Raw genomic sequence first — 17,848 nt, 5'->3', positions numbered from 1 at the left:
GGGGGGTGGGGGCACCGGTGCCCATCTGGGGAGGGAGCAGGCGGAGGGGGTAAGCTGCGATTACCAGCAGGAACCGGCAGCAGCTGTGAGTCCCGGCTGGGCTGGGCGGGGGGAGGGGAACGGCGTCCAGGGCCGGCCCCTGTGGGTCGCGGGGTGGACCTGAGGAGGGGGCGGGAGGTTGGCCCGCAGCTGGCCCAGGGTGGCGGGGAGGGGAAGGGTCCGGCGTCGGCAGCCCGCATTCCCCCTTTCCTCCTCCTCCGCCGCTCCTCGGGCCGCACCGCCTCCAGAGCCCCTTCCCCGGCCCGGCGACGGTGGACTGGGGCCCCGGGGCTCGGCCGGCAGTGGGGGAGGGGGCTGCCTGGTCTCGGCCCCTGAGAGGGGAGGGGCGACAGTTTCTGTCCGCCGAGCTAAAGGGGTTTAAAGGGCGGCTCTTAAAGGGACCGCAGAAGGGACCCGGGGCCGAGGAGGCACCCCCTCCCCATCCGCCTGCTGTCGCTCTCGCGCGGGGTCGCTGGGCCGAGGGAGGGATGCAGGGGAAGCAAACACTGGTCGCGGCCGCTAAGGGGCCAGAGCCCCGGCTAGTGGGGTTGGGCCCAAGGTGGCCGGCCAGCCGGGGGTCTGGGCGGGTGTGGTGAGCGCGGACGAGCGGAGTTTGGGGAGAGGGGATGGGCCTGGAGAGGAGAGGGTTAAAGGTGGGGCCAGCCGTACAAATACGCGCACACACTCCTTACTCAGACCCGGTCACACGAGTTTCCCTGGCACTTAAGGCGGGGCAGTTGTTGGGGCCTGGGCCCTCTCCACCCCAGGCTCCTGCTGCCCGATTTGGGGAGGTCGCGGACCCCACTGCCTCAACTCACACTTCGGGAGACCCCTCTCCTACGCGCACACACGCTCTGGCTCGCGCGCACACACCTCGGACATTCCCATAGTGCCTCACGTGACACACGGCCCCGAACGTGCCCACCCTTCACACACGCTCACGCACGCGTGCACACACGCGCACACAAACACACACGGCCTCCTGGCCACTTCCCCACTCCCTCCGACCGGCCCCCCCCCGCCCCGCCCGCCCGCAGCCCCGCTAAGGCACTCATTGACTGTGACACACCTACACTCATTCACAGACACACACATTCCCCCCACACATAGCAACCACAGACACACATTCACAAACAGGGCCAGGAAAAGTACACACGCACCCCCTCGCCTACTCTTTCGGGAGCCCTGAGTCATTCCTGCCCCCTCTCAGGGCTCCCCATTTCCCTCTGTGCAGGCACACAGACCAGGCTTCGGAATTCTCTGTCAGCCCTCTCCACCTGCGCCTGGCCCTCTCCCAGAGCCCCCTTCCCCTCTGTGTACCCTCAGACCCTCAGCCGATGACCTCCTGTGGGTCCCAGGTCAGGGGTGAGGAGGGCCTGGAGGGTTGCCACAGCTGCCAGTGTGAGTGGGGGAAGCACTTCCTTTTCCTGAACTCTGGGATCCTAGAGGAGGAAGCCCGGGAGTTGGGCGGGGGCCCAGCAGAGGATGTTCTGACGGTGGTGGGGCTGACCCTCCCAGAAGCACTGGGCCTTCCTTAGGGAGGGGCCGGGGTGCCAGAGGCCTGGCATGAGGAGCTTGGAAGAGAGGTATTTGGGGAAGTGAGGCCTGGGGTGGAGAAGGGGCTGAGGAGTGAGTCAAGGCAGGCCCCATCTGGGCCCTGTGTGCTGGGAAGGCAGCCCTCTCCTGTCCACAGTTCTCCCTGGGTTCTGGAAGGAGCCCTTCCCTGCTGCTGGCCTCGCTTACTTGTCCCTATTTGTCACTGCTCCCCCCCCACCTCCGTCTGGTCCTAGCTCCTTCCCCCAATGGCAGCAGAGAAGAGAAGATGAGTCTGGGAGGGGGCTGTGAGACATGGGGGCAGGACCAGGCTGCATCTCGCAGAGAAGAGGAGTCTGGGAGGGGGCTGTGAGACATGGGGGCAGGACCAGGCTGCATCTCAGCTGGCCGCAGAGCTCCTCAGGCCAGGACAAGGGGTATTAGGGACAAGCTCTGGGCCACCCTCTCCACCGTTGCTCGTTGCTCCTGCTCTCCCAGGAGGCCCAGGGCGGGCCGTGGCCCAGGCCCTTGCCATGGAGTCCATGTTTGAGGATGACATCAGCATCCTGACCCAGGAGGCCCTGGGGCCCAGTGAAGTGTGGCTGGATGCCCCTGGAGACCCCTCGCTGGGGGGGGACATGTGCTCCGCCTCCCACTTTGCCCTGATCACAGCCTATGGAGACATCAAAGAGCGGCTGGGGGGCCTGGAGAGGGAGAATGCCACCCTCCGCCGCCGCCTCAAAGTCTACGAGATTAAGGTCAGAACCTGGAGATGACGGGGGTCTGGCTGTGTGTGTGACAGGGGAGGGGGCTGCTGGGTGGCAGGAACTGGGGATCCGGCAGAGATTCCAGGGATCCAAAAGAGGGGTCAGGGTACAGACTCTTGGGAACTTGAGGATCCCTCACGAGGGCTGTGGCTGCTCTGGACGGATGGGAGCTCTGGAACCCCAGCACCAATCAGGAAAGGATCAGGAGGGATCCGCTTTGGAGTGCTGGACCTTGGATCTTAAAAAGATCTGGTTGGTGGGAGATGCCTACAGGGCCATAGGAATCAGGATGTACAGATCCCACTGGAGTGGGGAGGGAGAGGCGAGGATTCTGACGCAGGTTGTGGGATGGGGACACAGCAAGGCTGAAGCTCTCCTGAGGGCCTGCCCCACCCGCAGTACCCACTGATCAATGACTTTGGAGAGGAGCACGGCTTCTCTTTGTATGAAATCAAGGATGGCTCCCTGCTGGAGGTGGAGAAAGTCAGCCTGCAGCAACGGCTCAACCAGTTCCAGCACGAGGTGAGCCCTCCCTGAGCTCTTTGCTCCAGTCCATTTCTGATAACCTCCCCAGCCTCTGACCTTCCATCTCCTTGATCAGAGATGGCTATGGTCCTCCCTAGAACTAGCTGCAGCTCCTCCTACCCCTCTACTGGGTGCTGGGAGTGGGGGTGGGAGGCACAGCGTGCTGCTCTGCCCCCAAGTCAAGATGGGCCTGACTCTGGCTGCACTGCACCCCCTCCGGGCCCCATCCAGTTGCAGAAGAATAAGGAGCAGGAAGAACAGCTCGGGGAGATGATCCAGGCTTACGAGAAGCTCTGCGTGGAGAAGAGTGACCTGGAGACGGAGCTGGGGGAGATGGTGAGGTCCAGGGAGCCCGGGTGCTTGAGGGTGTGACCTTGGCTGTGTGCTTGTGGAATGCACCCCACCGTGTTCGTGTCTGTCCATGAGTGAGTGCCCATTTGGCCTGGTGAGTGGGGTTGTATGTATCATACAGGTTGTGAGTGACTCTGTGTACATCCTGGCCATGCAGTGACAGGAGGTGACTATGTGAGTAGCCCTGTAGAACACTGTGAATCTGTGTGTATGTTTGGTGCTCACGCTGCGTTGACCCTGCGCCTATAGCACTGAGCTGGAAGGTTGTGTGGGTGAGGGCAGAGGTGACTGAAAGTGTTCGTGGCTGCTGGGATGGGCCTTGGCCTGTGTGTGATTCTGAGTCAGGGTATAGCCATGCGTGTGAGCAGGCGGGCAGGTGTCGGAATCAGGAGGTATGGTCTCTTGACGACTCCTAGCTGTCAGCTGGGTCAAGTCACTTAGCCTCTGTGCTGCCTCTGAAAAGTGGGGCAAATAATAACAACATTGCTGAGCTGTTGGGCATTCGTGTAAAAAATGCTTTGACTTAACAATCACAAACACTTACAGGCACTTAACTGTGTGCCAGGCATCATTCTTATCTCTTTAGATATATTTACTCATTCTAATCCTCGTAACAAACTTACCTAAGAGGTAGGTGTGGTTAGTCCCATGTTATAGGTGAGGTAGGTGAAGCCCAAAGTGGTTAAGTGACATATGCAAATGGAAATTATTATGCTCCTGAGGTGGCGGGGGGGGGGTGTCTGGACAGGGGGCTGAGTGTTCTTATAAGTGTCTCTGCGTGTTAGTGACAAGGAAGAGGCATTAACTCTGATCTTGCAAGGGGCAGTAGCCAGAAACATCTGCATTGCAGTTGCTGGGAGAGGAGACTCATGGCCACTTGGGGAGTGGAGTTGGGATATGTGACATGGGGTCTCTGCTCAGTTTAGGGGGGTGATGGATACCCAGACATGGAGAAGTTCTGGGTTTGGGCGGCCCATAGGGGTGCCCTGACCTGACGCAGACCCTCACCCCTTTGTCTCCCCCCCCATAGCGGGCCCTGGTGGAAACCCACCTGCGGCAGATCTGTGGTTTGGAGCAGCAGCTGCGGCAGCAACAAGGCCTCCGGGATGCAGCCTTCCCCAGCCTGAGCCCCCCACCTGCCCCTGCCCCGCCCTGTGCTGATCTGGACCTGCACTACTTGGCACTAAGAGGCGGATCTGGCTTGAGTCACGGTGAGATCTCAGCCACCCCTGATTTCCATACTCTGAAGTTCCCAAGCCAGCCCCCCATTTCAACACCATTGGACACCTCCAGTGTTTCAGACTGATAGTCAACACCCCGTTACAATGTCTTAAACTTCTCCCATAATCACCTCATCCCTCCTTACCAACTGTCCCCTCACCTCATCAACTATTACCCCAGTTTCCCCCACTGACATCCCCCCCCTTAACTCCTTCATTCCCAGGCTCTCCCATGCAATTCCTGTATGTGCCAGCAGAGGGCGGCCCCACCCAGAGTCCCCTCCGCCAGTCTTCCGTTGTGATTAGGAGAGGCCCCTGAGGATACTTTCAGACTTGAGTCTGGGTGGGGAAAACCCTTCCAGAGCCCGTCTTATTTCTCCCCAGGCCTCCAGAAAGATTAGAAAAAGCAGCTCAGCCCATCGTTCCCCTCTGCCCTCAGTATAGGTCTCTCTCTCATCCTGGGATATCTACCCTCTGGATGTCTGTCTTGGATCCTTCATGCTGCAGTTCTCACCTGTTTCATTTTGTATTGATCTGGGAGTGGGTGGAGGGTGTCCAGCAGCTGGTTCCAGCCTGACATTGTCCTTTCCTCTACCGGCAGGCTGGCCAGGCCCCACGCCGAGTATGAGTGAGCTGGAGCGGCGGCAGCTAGAAGAGGCTCTGGAGGCTGCCCAGGGAGAGGCCCGGGGGGCTCAGCTTCGGGAGGAGCAGCTCCAGGCCGAGTGTGAGCGGCTGCAGGGGGAGCTGAAGCAGCTGCAGGAGACCCGGGCCCAGGTAAAAAGGGGGGGGCGCTGACCTGGGGCCCCTGCTCTGGCACCTGGGGGCTGCTGGAAACAACTTTAGAGATCTGGGACTTCCTCACTGAGTACAGACCAGCCCTGGGAATGGTAAAGAAGGGAAGTTTAGGCAAGGTGAGGTTGGGGTCTGACTGCTCGATCTTTCCCTTAGGATCTGGCCTCCAGCCAGTCAGAGCGTGACATGGCGTGGGTGAAAAGAGTTGGGGATGATCAGTAAGTCACTCTGTAATCCTTTTCCTCTTAACCCTCTGCACCCCCAGGGATGGCATTTTCCAGGTTCCCCCTTTGATTCTCTCCTCCCCCTCCACATTGTTTGGGGGACCTCTCTTCCACGCTGTCAGGGCTGTGAGGTTTGGGTCGCTTGTGTGGCTCTGCGCCCTTCACAGGAAGGAGGTGGGCTTCTGGAGGTGCTCAGGTTCTGGGAGGTTCCCTTTGCTTTCCTCTGGCACCCAGGTCTGTGTCTTCTCGAGGTGTCAGGTGTTGAAAGAGACTTCCTCAGCAGCTTTGCTGCTATGTTCAGTGTCCCCTGGTGAGTTTTGGGGCCTCTCTGGGGCCCATTTTCTATCCCAGTAACAAGGCCCAGCCGCTTGGGTTAACCCTCTCCTCCCTGACAAGAAGGAAGGAGATGATCTCTTTTAGGGTTTGTGGTGCCTCGTCTCCTACCTCAGGAGAGGGAAAGCTTGAGGCTTAGGAGAGGATGGACTTCCTTGAGTTCATACAGCAGCATGCAGGGAATTAGAACGTATTATGCTGGGGTGTCCCTTGGGGATCCTGCCATTAAAGAGAGGCAGCAGTAGGTGGGGAGGGAGCTATGTCAGTGTGGAGCCCAGTCCTCTGGGGCAGCATTGGGCAGCCAGGGAGAGGGTGAGCGCAGCCTGGCAGCAGCGAGCCTGGTGCCTTTCACATCCGCACCCAAACTCGTCCTCTCCCACTTTCTGAGAAATAGAGCACAAACCTCCTTCCGCCTAAGCCTTCTCCCCTAAGATGAGACGTGTGGCACAGACTCCCTACTTTCATCAGAGGGGAACACTGAGGCCCAGCGAGGGCAGGAGCTAACCCTCAACCACACCACACACCCATCTCCAGGACCCCCGGTCCTCCTCCCAGCAGGTTCCCTCCTCACCTTCCTCCCGGCTTCTGGCCGGTTGGGGGTACCTGTCACCTCCCTCTGCACCCTGGGCTGAAGGCCTGGGTGGGGCTGTGATAGCTGGGGAGTGAGAACCCAGTGTGTGGGACTGATGGGTGGGACCCCTCAGCTGTTAGGGGCCTCTGCAGAGAGGGTCCACCCTAGCTTGTGGCTGGGGCTCAGGGTCCATCCTAGCCCGTGTGCCCAGACCCAGAAAGCGCGCGCGCGCGCGCACACACACACACACACACACACACACACACACACACGTTCTAGAATCCTAGCTTGGGGCTTAGGGTCCATCCTAGCCCGTGTGCCCAGACCCAGAAAACACACACACACACACACACACACACACACACACACATTCTAGAATCCTAGCTTGCCCCTAAAGTCACACCGTGGGGCCCTTTATGGCTCACTGAATCCAACTCCCTCTTAGAAGACCAGCAGTGAAGCCTCCCTCAATTGGTTGAACCCAGAGAGAGGATTTTTTTTGGCTGGAGTCTGAACAGCCAGGTTTCGAATCTCAGGGACCCCTCCTGGGACGCCGAGTGGCTTAGCTTTGCCCACTTCACCTGTCTGGCCCCAGGTTTCCCTCATGGGCTCAGAGGTCCGTCGTTGCTGGGAGAAGTGGCAGAAGGTGATGTGGGGGAGGCAGAGAAGGGGGGGTGGGTCCCGAGGGGCCACGTGAGTGAGTGAGTAGAAGAGAACCCCTCTTGCAGATGCTTTTGGAGGTCATATCGTCTATGCCACTAATTCTGGCCCGGACAGCCCCTTTTCCTTCGCACCCCAATGCACGCCCCCACCCCCGACCATGTCCCTTTGGCCAGAGGGAGCTGGGCTCTGCTCCGGGGCTGGTCCTACCAGAGGTGACCTCCAGCTCCTCCCCTTGGTCTCCATGGCTTGGGCTCTGCATCAGGGCCTCCTGGATGTCTACCCCTAGAGCCGGCTGGGCCCTGCCTGCCCAGCTTCACACTTCCTTTCAGGCCAGGCATCTCTGGACAGCCTCAGCTTGGCAAGAGTTAATTCTCAGAGGAAGTCCTCACTCCCCCGGGTAGTTTTATTTTCTTATAAACTCAGCTCCTTTTGGTAATAAGCCGCTTCCCGAGTGCTCCCTCCCCGTCCTCCCACCTGAGGAGGCCTCAGTCACCTGCTCTTAGCTCCTTTTCCCCCACCAGCCCCTCCTTTTCCTTCTACTTCTGCCTGACCCTCCAGGCTAGTGGGAATTTTACATGTGGACCTTCCTAGGAGAGGACTGCAGGGGTGGATTATCCAGATGGAGGTGTGAAGGCTAAAGAGGGAGCCACAGAGGTTCCTGAGTCCAGCCGAGTCCTCTGTGGGAACCCTGTGTACCCCCGAGAGGTGCCCCCGTCTCAGTGTGGATGCCTCCAGGTGGCCAGTTTCACTGTGGGAGTCCTGGCTGTTCACACGCCCTCCCTCGTACTGCCACCGCCTCTATTGATAACCCACAGTGAGTCCCCCAGGTGCTGAGGGGGCAGTCCTGGGAGGCAGCCCCAGCCCCAAGGCTTCCAGTCCCTCCCATCCCAGCCCCTGACTCACAAGTCCAGGTCATCAATGTTCCTCTGAAAATGGGCACCTAGACCAGACTGCCACCCTCCAGGTCTGACCTCCGGTCAAGATTTCCCTGCATTTTGGTCAGCCCAGCATCTGGTGGTCGGTGCCCAGGGGGACAAATTGCCCCAGAGGAAGAGCCGCGGAGGGTGACTCAGGGGCCAAAGGCAGTAATGAAGGAGGAGGTAGGAGTGGAGACCACCTGCTCCTGAGGATGTGCAGGGAGCTGAGGACCCCAGGAGGGTCCCAGCCAAGTGAGAGGTGCAGAACCCATGGCCTCCTTCCCTCTGGGCCCCACTCGGGGTCACAAGTCCTGAGTGCGGCCTTCCTGAGGGTGTGGCCAGCGCTGAGGGTGGAAGGGAGATTGTGGAGAGGGGGCTCCTTGAGGGGGCTCAGTGAGGGGAATGGGGGCCAGTGAGGGAGGGGGTACATCCATGAGGGGAGCACCATGTGAGAAGATGGGGATTTGGTACGAGTGATGAGGGGGGGACTAGAGGCCTGTCTCCCCAACGTGGGGGGCTCAGTGTTGCAGCCTGGGTGCTTTTCCGCCCACCCCCCACCCCTCTCTCCACCCACAAGCCTCTGCGTGGGCTGCGGTTAGTGGTGGGGGAGAAGTGTGAACTCGGAGAGAGAGGATGGAAACTCTGCACAGAGGTCAAGGGCAGAGTGGGGGGGGGTCAGGACGGAAGTCGGAGACCCCCGTGTACCCTGAGCTTAGTCTCATGCCCCAGAACCAGCGGGCCCAGGGCCTCCCCCTTCACGCTTCTCACCCTCCCTACTTCCTTTCTTTCAAATTTCCTTCAGCCTGGGTACCCGGCCCACAGGAATTAAGCCCTGAGCGCTTGCAGCCTCGGGGCTCCCCAAGGGTGGGGAGGGGTTCTGAAGTTGGGGCCCACCACGCCCATCTAATTGTGGTCTGAGGGGTTGGTGGGCTTTGAACTGTCTCTGACCCTTTCCCTGCCAGGGAGGCAGAGAGCAGCTCTTACCCACGCTCTCTCACTCGATGGGGAACTCCACGTCCTTCCCTCATTCAAACCAAACTCAATGAGCTGGTATCTCCAGAAAAGGATCAAAACTGGTTTCCCCCTTTCTCCACCCGTCTCCTAGGCGCTTCCCTGAGTCTTCATCTACAGCAGACACTGCGAGGCAGTTTACCTACAAAATCTCATTTGATTCTCACCAAAACATGTGTGACAGTATTGTCCTCTTTTACAGCTGAGCAAACCAAGGTTACAAAGAAGTAATCAGAGAAGTTAAGTGCAAATTCCAAACAGGTCCTGAGCAGATGGGGTGACGGTACCTCTGTGGTGTTTTTCTGGTTCACATTCTTATCCAAGTAGGAGGCCCTTATATGAGGGGCAGCCAGATGATTTGTTGACTAAACCTGATCATTTTTAAAAGTGAAAGGGGGCCCTATTAATAATTATGCCAGGTGACTCCTGTGAACCAGGACAGCCCTGGGCAAATTGGGATGTGTGGGCCCCCCCAACCGAAATGGGGACTCTGGTTCCTAGCCCTGCTGTGAGCCTCTCGGTTTGGTTGTATCTAGGGAGGCTTTCTAGACACAGAGAACATCTGGCTGAGCTGGAAGCATGGCAGGGACTGTCATGAAGAGCTGGGCTCTGTGGACCGCAAGTCATAGCTGGCCGAGGAGAGTAAAGGGGCTCAAGGCGCCTGAAAGGAAGTGGTGGAGCGCTGGGTTGTTGCATGCGACTTCCTCCTCGCCCGGCCCGCAACCTCAAGTCCCTCCCCGGCCCAGTGCCTGTGGTCCCCTCCCTGAGGGTCGGGCCGGGTGGGAAGACTGATGCTGGGTGTGCCTGTGGGTGGCGGGAAGTTGGGTCCCTCAATTCCCCCGCGGGGGTGAGGTGGCTGGGGGCAGCAGGGGGCAGCTCTGGGCAAGGATGGAGGGGGTGGGGATGCTGGATTTCTGCTTTCCTGCTGATTCTGTCAGCCAGGGATTCTGACCACATGACCAGCTCTGATCCTTACCCCAGTCCTAACCCTAATACTGATCCCATCCCTCCCTGTAACCCTATCCCTCATCCTGCCCCCAGCTCCATCTACAATCCTGACTGAAAATGAACTGATCTGACCCCGACCCCAGCCTTAATCCTGACCTTGAGCCCACCCATCCCTAGTTCTAATCCCATGACCCAGTGCTGGTCTGAATTTCGACCCTGCCGCATCTGTGTCTGCATCCAAATCCGCATCCTCACGGAGGCTCCAGCGCAGCACAGGGCACCCAGTGAACCTCCCCGGGGAAGACACTGCACTCGGAAGCCCACGCGTCTCCCAGCTGGTTTGGGGCAGAAAGAGGCCTTTTATAGGGGCAGACGCTTAGGTCTCTAACCTTTCTCATCTCAGTTGCTTTGTCAGTAACAGTGAAGATGATTGTTTCCAGATGAATTTTTGAGCTCCTTCAATTATTCGTGGAAAGAATGAATGAAAGGATAAGTCAACAAAGGGTGGAAAGGTTGGCAGTGGTGGGAGCCCTCTTTCCTGCCAACGCTGCCATTTGCACTCTGGCTCTTCCGAACGTGCCAGCTCAGCAGGCTGAGGTGCCAAGAGCCTGTTTGAATCCCTGCTCTGTGCCACCACTGCTCTGTGACCTTGACCCGGCCTCTTAATATAAACCCTGTCCTTCCACTTCCACACGTGTCTAGCACCTTCCTCTCCCCTGCCAGGGCAGGGCTGGTGATGCTCAGGGCTCCCAGGCCACGTTGCAGGTCCCCAGCCTCTTCCTCCTCCTCCTCATCTTTCCCTCCTGCTGCCTTCCCACCTCTCCTTTCCCCCCTTCCCTGATCCTTTCGGAAGGCAGTAGATAGCTTAGTGGTCGGTAGCCTCGACTTTGGAGTCCAGGAGACGGGAGCTCCCATTCCAGCAACTCCACTATTACTGGGCTTTATGGCTTTGGTCAAGTGACTTAACCTCTGTAAGCTTCAGTTTTCTTATCTGTGAAGATGGAGATAATAAGAGTGGTAACACTGTAGGGTTGTTGTGAAGATTAAATTCTTAGCACAATGCCTGGCCCATAAGGGCTCATACAGATTATTTATGATTCTTTTCTCCCTGAGTCCTTCCCAAGTTCTGAGAGACTCAGACAGGATTTTCCCCCATAATTTAAGCAATGAAGAAGCACCCAAATGCAGCTGGCTGCTGCCGTTCACCTGACCCATCCTTCCCAAACAGCCGTGATGGTGGAAGATAGCACTCAGGTGTGGGCCAGGAAGCCAGGAAGTGGAACGTGTATTCAGGTGCACGTGTGCAACTCTTGGTTGTGTTGTGAGGTGGAGATTTTTTCCCACTGAATTGGCAGTGTTTTCTAATGTGAGTCATTCAGGTTGTTAGAGCATTTAGCAGCCTGGGCCTGCGCATCTTGAGGTGGGAAGAGACGAAGAGACACCCGATGAAGGCGGAGGTCCCACAGGGCCATGGCGCATTAGGAGGTCGGGTCCCCCCACCTTGCCCGGGGTCTCAGAGGTCGTTGCAAGGGCTGCCTGGAGCTTCAGGAGGACACAGGGTCAGAGCTGGAAGAAGGGCTGGGCATTCTGGGCGAGGGCCTTCTCCCTTCCATTTCCTCTTGCCCTGTTTTGCTGCGAGGAGGGTGCCAGGAGCTGGGCAGTGGAAACTGGGGTAGCTCCTGACATGGGGAGGAAGGCAAGCGGGGAGAGATGGGGCCTGGCAACTGAGTGTGGCAGGTGAGATCTCTGAGGCAGGGTGTGAAGGCGACCACCTGTATCTGTCACCTGAGATACAGCAGTGAAGGCGGACAGGGAGAGAAACTGGTTGCTCGGCCAGAGGGGATGTTCCATCAGTGCCCTGCCCAGGGCTCCCTCCTGCCCCCACCACTAAGGGGCTAGCATGAGCCTCCAAAAGCCCCCAGTCTGAGTGGGGGAGACGCAGCTCCTGCCCTCAGATTCCCTCGGTTTGAAGAGGGGAGCCTTCCACTGGGAAGTCCCCAATTTAATGTGGGACACAGACTGGCCTCCCAGTCTGATGAGGGCAATGCCATTTCTTCCCACAGACCCACGCTGAAGAAGAGGGTGGGGGAACATAGGACACACGACGGCTGAAATGTGATGGGATAGAGGCTGCAGCACCTTGGCAAGGGCTCCCAAAAGGACTCCTTCCTCTCTGCTCCTGTCCATCCCTGTCCACCATCAGACTGGTAGAGGGCACTCTCCCGCCTTTAGAAGTGGGCTTGTCCCCCAGAATCCCAGCCTATTTGCAAGAATTTGGCTTTGGTCCAGATGGGTTAAAAATAGCTTTGTGTTGGGAGGGGCTCTCCCTTCCACCCAGCTCTGCCCCAGGATTAGGAAGGCAGCGAGAGAGAGCCCGCCAGTGAGTGGAGAGCGAGGGAGTTCAGTCATCATCTCCCCTCTGCACCTCAGGTTTTCCTGCCCTCTGAAGCCCTAACCTCACAACTTCCCCTCCTTTTCTCCGGGGTCTCACACACACACACACACACACACACACACTCACTCACCCTGTTCCTCACACCCATCACAGTGGTCTCACACCTCCCTTCATTCCCTCCCATTCACATACATCCTCTCTCACACGTCCATTACCATGGGATAAGGACAGGGCCCTCAGGTTCTGGAGAACTCCCTCCACCCTCCTCTCCTTGCTGCCCAGGGCCCTTCAGCTACTGGGGCAAGAGGGCCTCCCCTGTGAGGAAATCCCTCTGGACTGGCCAAGCCTCTGCCTGCCACTTCCCTCCAGCTCCAACTTCCACAAAGTTCCAGAGTCCCTTCTGGATTGAGGGGGCAAGATCTGAGGAAACAAAATCCCCTGCTTCCCAGGATCGGTCCAACCCCAGATCAGAGATGAAAGCAGTGACCCAAGGCCATGGCAGAGCCTCATGTGACATCAGGAAAGGCTCCTTGGAGGTGTGCAGGCTGGGGTGGGGGGGGGGGCAGTGCTGAGAATGATAACCTTCAGTGATTCTGGGTCACAGGGACCCAAAGAGAAAGGAAGAGAAAAGGAAGTGGTTGAAGTCTTTGCTAAGTCTGTTCCAGCTCCATGAGGGTGGGTGCCCAGGAGGCCTGAGCACGAAGTGCGAGGAAAAAAAGGGAAGAGAGAAAAATGGATAGAGAGGCTCAATTCAATATTCACTTACTGAACAGCTCCTGGGTACCAGACCCTGGACAAGATGCTGGGAATACGAATACGGTGATATAGACCCCAACTTTGAGGAACTCCCAGTGAAGTTCCAGAACAAGGCAACTTGTGTTAGGTGCTTAGTGTGAGTGGCGCCCCCTGGAGGTGTTCGGTGCACAACAGCTCCATGTAAAGGGTTCCCTGATGATCCTGGGAGTTGCAAGGCTGAATGGAGCTCAGAGGCAGCTTTGAGGTGGAAGCCAGAGCAGTGGACCTGGAAATAGGCAGACTTGGGTTCAAGTTTATCAGTTGGCCCCTCTGCCAAGCTAGAAGGCCATGCCTTCACTTATGGAATGGGGCTCTTCATAGGCTGTGCAGCAGTGGTCCCTAATCTTTCAAAGGTGAGGACTCCTCAGGCACCCCCTGTCCCCAATACACAGATTGCACTTAAACTATTACCATGAGCTCTTTGAGAAAATTCACAGGGACAAAACCTACTATAAATTCAGTGCAGCTTTCTGATGAATCTGTGTTTTATTTGTCACCACAGCTTCTGCACAGATTAGAAAAACATTCACACATACCTGTATGAGATGTGTTCAGGCCACAGACAATGCTCAGTGAATACACAATTTCAGGGATCCCTTGAAATCACTGAGCTCTCTATCCCCAGCCCATAGTCTGGGAACCACTGCCCTAGCCCAAGGTAAGGTTCGGGATCGGGGGAGGGCTCCCTGGAAGAGGCTCCGTTTGAGGTGGCCCTTAAAGCCCAAGAGAATTTCTGCAGCGGGGCTAGGAGGGCCTGGGAGGGGAGGGGATGGGAGGGCCAGATGCTGGGGCAGAGGCAGTTCTCCACAGCTGTGGCAGTAAACCCATTTCCCTTCTCCTCTCCCCCACTCCCTGCCCTCTGACCTCAGGGTCAGGGCAGGCTGGGGTCAAGCCTTGACCTGGGTGACTGGGTGTCCTTCAGGGTGAATTTGGCGCTGGCTTACACGGAGCTGACAGAGGAGCTGGGCCGGCTTCGGGAGTTGAGTTCCCTGCAGGGGAGGATCTTGAGGACTCTGCTGCAGGAGCAGGCTCGGAGTGGCGGTGAGATGGGGCAGGGGAGGCCTGGAGCTGGACCCGGAAGGAGGGGGCAGCTATGGCCACCGTCCTGCATCCGGGGACCACCCTTCACTTCCTTCCCCCGTGCCCAGGCCTTTTCCACTCGCGTTCGGAGGAGAGTGGGTGGGCACTGGTCGCCGGCAAGGCCCTGTTTCCCCAGCACTGACGTCTTCTCTCCCCACCACTGTCCCCCTTCTCTTCTAGGCCAGAGGCACTCGCCGCTGTTGCAACGCCACTCCCCGGCCCCCCAGTGTCCCTCGCACTCCCCGCCGGCCCGAGCGGCGCCCCACTGCCCCCCGTGCCAGTCCCCCGTCCCCCAGCGCCGCTCTCCCGGGCCCCCCTGCCCTTCGCCCCAGCAGCGCCGCTCGCCGGCCTCGCCCTCCTGCCCATCGCCCGTCCCGCAGCGCCGCTCGCCGGTGCCGCCGCCGTGCCAGTCCCCCAGCCCGCAGTGCCGCTCCCCAGGGCCTCCCACCTGCCCGGCCCCGCAGCCCCGGCCCCCACCACCCCCGCAGCCCGGGGAGAGGACACTGGCCGAGCGAGCCTACGCCAAGCCGCCCAGCCACCACGTGAAGGCCGGCTTCCAGGGCCGGCGCAGCTACTCGGAGATGGCGGAGGGCGCGGGCTACGCGGGCGCCTCCCCGCCCTGGCTGCAGGCTGAGGCGGCCACGCTGCCCAAGCCGCGGGCCTACGGCAGCGAGCTCTACGGCCCCGGCCGGCCCCTCAGCCCACGGCGCGCCTTCGAGGGCATCCGCCTGCGCTTTGAGAAGCAGCCGTCGGAGGAGGAGGAGTGGGCCGTGCCCATCAGCCCGCCCAGCCCGGAGGCTGGCGCCATCCGCTGCGCCTCGTTCTGCGCGGGCTTCCCCATCCCGGAGTCGCCCGCCGCCACCGCCTACACCCACGCCGAGCACGCGCAGTCCTGGCCGTCCATCAACGTGAGTGGGCACGTGCGCACGTGCCTCAGACCCGGCGGGGGTGGGGGGGGCCGCCGCCCTCTTCACGCCTGATTGATGGGCGGGACTCCCTTCCTTTGTTACCGCCCCCTTCTCGGGGCGCAGCAACCCCTCTCTCTCCAGAGGCCTTTTGTTGGCGTGAATTGGGGCCCGCACCATTAAAACTTGTTCAGTTTCACGGTTAAAGGCCCGGGTCTTTAGAGTGACAGTCCTGGCTATGATTCTGGATTCCACCACTTAGTAGCTTTGGGACCTCTGGCAAGTTACTTATCTTCTTGGCCTTCAGTTTTCTCATCTGCAAAAATGAGGTCAATGATTTATTATCTAATGCCATTAGAGATCTTAAGAGGGAGGCAGTGAGCCCAAAGCACTCTTGCACAGTGCCTGGCTCAGTAGTAAACATCTGCTATTACTTGGTGATGGAGGCTATGCTGATGCCATGGGTCTTGGTTCCGGACAGGGACAGGCCTGCTCATCCAGTTCTGTCCATCAGGCCTCAGAGCCCCTGCCCCTTTCTGTCTGTCCTAGAAGACAACCCTATCTCACGGCTGCATCGTTTCACTGAAATAATGAGTTTCCTGGATGTCAGAGCCAACTCTTGCCACCTGAAAGGACCAAAATATATTCCAAAGCCAGACAGAAAATTATTTTGGGGTTGTACATTGTTTAGGATTATCCATTGCTTTGAGTTATCTGAGAGCTGTGTCTTAGTCAGTCTGAGGGCATATCTGGGTCTTGGCTTCCCTCATTACCGCAGATGCCTTGGGAGGCTGAGCATACCCACCTCCCCATTCACACCTCCTGGGGACACTATGCCCGGGGTCGGGGCAGTGGATGCCAAACTGGTAGAAGGTGGTCAGGGAGGGGGAGGAAGGGGGTGGTACAGGAGAAGGGGTGCCCAGATGCCTTCTGCATGCTGCAGCCCTCCCTGCCTCGGGTCCCAGGAAAGGGCAGGCTGGGATGTGGGGACCATGAGGGAGGGTTGTGGACCATAAATGACTCCCTTCTCTCCCCACAGCTGCTGATGGAGACAGTGGGCTCTGATATCCGCAGCTGCCCCCTCTGCCAACTGGGTTTCCCTGTCGGGTACCCCGATGATGCCCTCATCAAACACATTGACTCTCACCTGGAGAACAGCAAGATCTAGGGTGCCTCCCACACCCACTGGCTGTTTCTCCACCTTCTCCCATCACCCCCAAACACTCACTCACTTTGAATGCTGCATGAATCTCGTAGGGGGCCCCTGCCCCTTGCGACCCCCAGATACCTCCACTAGCTACCGAGTCAACGTGTGTGCCATCTTCCCTGGTCCAGGCACCACTCAGCCCTGGCTTTTCCCAGGAGGTCAGCTGAGGCTCTCCCCAGCTCCCTGGCTTCTGCTGGGCAGGTGGGGATCAGGGTTGGGGTGGGAAGGGGCATATCCCACCGAGCCTCTTCCTCTGCCTTTCTGTTTTCAAACGGTTGGATCCAAGAAGGTGTCTAGTGCTTGGGCCTCGGGGAGGGGAGGCTATCAGAAGACTCCAGGAGCTCCCCTAGCACCTCCCCAGATGTCCATCTTTCTCAGGCTGGGCTGTGTCCAGGGAATGCCTCCCTGTGGGGTCTCAGAGCCTTCCCTGCACACTGACGCCAGTTTCTCCCTCCCACAGGCAGGTCGGGACTCGCGTTCCCTGCAGGCCAGCCCTGTTCTCTCCCTGTGCCCACCCTGGGGAACAGGGAGGGTGGGAGAGGAGAGGGAGGACCCTGGAGGATTGGGAGCATCCAGCCTAAAGGGGCTGCCCTGAGGCGCCATGACCCTCAGGCTAGGGAACTACCTGTGCCAGCCTCCCAGGCCCAGGCCCTCCTCCTGGAGCCCCCAGCACCCAGGCACAGATTGTTAAGGCAGATGCTTCCCTGCACCCTGACCCCACTCAAGGTCCGACACCACAGGTGCCCTGGAGCCCGGGTGTGACTCAGCCTCTGTTAGCTGGGGGGGTGTCATCAGCCCCGCCTCCCAGTCCAGAACCTGAGGATGGGCCCAGGGTGCTGTGGAGATCAACTTCAAAAGAGCTAACCCCCTTCCCACACCCCAGAGACCCACATTCCCTCTGTGAAATCTACCTCAGAGTCGAACCCTCAGAAGGACGGGTAAGCAGGAGGCCAGGGGGTCCCCAGGGCTGAGGTGTGGAGCTTGCTATCGCAAGAGCCTGCCGCCCCACGATGAGTCCGCCCCCCTCCACGGCAAGCCCCTCTCGGGTCCCAGCCCGGTGCGGGCAGTGGACGCCACTGTCAGCGCATGTACCATTCTGATCCAACTCTTCCAGGTCCCCCACCTCCTCACACCCCTCCCCCCCCCTCCTCAGTGCAGGGGAGTGAGGGGGTGTGGGGGGCAGGGAAGGGGCTGAGGACTCCAGAGACACATGGCCTTGTACCTTGAGTGTCCCCCCAGGAAGGGGAAATGGGGATGGGGGACTGGAGAGGGGAGTGGGGCCCCTGAGCTCTCTGAACAAGTTGAAAGTCCAAATAAAACTTACCTGTTCCATCTGCGCTTGGTCTGTGCCCTCTGTGGCTGTGGTGGGGAGGAAACCCTTGTAGCGGAAGGTCTTGGAAACTGTCTCAAGTAACCACAACCACGGGAGGGTGGGCATTGGGCAAGTAGGGGATGCACGGGGCACCCATGTTCCAAGGTGATTCTGGAGATGCAGGCATGTGAGTGGCTACAGGTGACTTGTGACGTTGACTTTATTTGAAACAGGTAGGGAGCAGCAGAGGGTGTCTTCGT

The 17,848-nt window shown here is 58.9% G+C and overlaps 2 protein-coding genes across 6 annotated transcripts in view; one reads left to right on the top strand and one right to left on the bottom strand.

The window, feature by feature from the left end:
• Positions 1–1,233, bottom strand: part of LOC102992661 (translation initiation factor IF-2-like) — a 7,415-nt gene extending 6,182 nt beyond the window's left edge. The window contains exons 1-2 of the mRNA XM_028498107.2: positions 1,212–1,233; positions 65–726 (exon numbers count right to left, since the gene is read on the bottom strand). Of these exons, the coding sequence (XP_028353908.1) occupies positions 65–726; positions 1,212–1,233 (684 nt within the window). The remainder of the gene's footprint in view (positions 1–64; positions 727–1,211) is intronic.
• TBKBP1 (TBK1 binding protein 1) lies at positions 12–17,600 on the top strand. Of its 5 annotated transcripts, XM_028499013.2 has the most exons (11): positions 16–85; positions 1,274–1,397; positions 2,071–2,330; positions 2,739–2,861; positions 3,096–3,200; positions 4,246–4,426; positions 5,037–5,209; positions 5,384–5,445; positions 14,007–14,125; positions 14,345–15,072; positions 16,109–17,600. In XM_028499013.2, exons 3-11 carry the CDS (start codon positions 2,106–2,108, stop codon positions 16,235–16,237), a joined length of 1,845 nt encoding a protein of 614 aa, XP_028354814.1. In that variant the 5' UTR covers positions 16–85; positions 1,274–1,397; positions 2,071–2,105; the 3' UTR covers positions 16,238–17,600. The 5 variants fall into 5 exon arrangements, with proteins under 5 accessions (XP_023986147.1, XP_028354814.1, XP_028354812.1 ...); XM_024130379.2 differs by lacking the exon at positions 1,274–1,397 and having other exon boundaries at positions 12–85; XM_028499011.1 differs by lacking the exon at positions 16–85 and having other exon boundaries at positions 1,355–1,440.
• Positions 17,601–17,848: the final 248 nt, after the last annotated feature.

The sequence above is a fragment of the Physeter macrocephalus genome, chromosome 14 (assembly GCF_002837175.3).
Source record: "Physeter macrocephalus isolate SW-GA chromosome 14, ASM283717v5, whole genome shotgun sequence".
NCBI classification, from domain to species: Eukaryota; Metazoa; Chordata; class Mammalia; order Artiodactyla; family Physeteridae; genus Physeter; species Physeter macrocephalus.
This window is presented reverse-complemented; position numbering and strand designations above follow the sequence as displayed.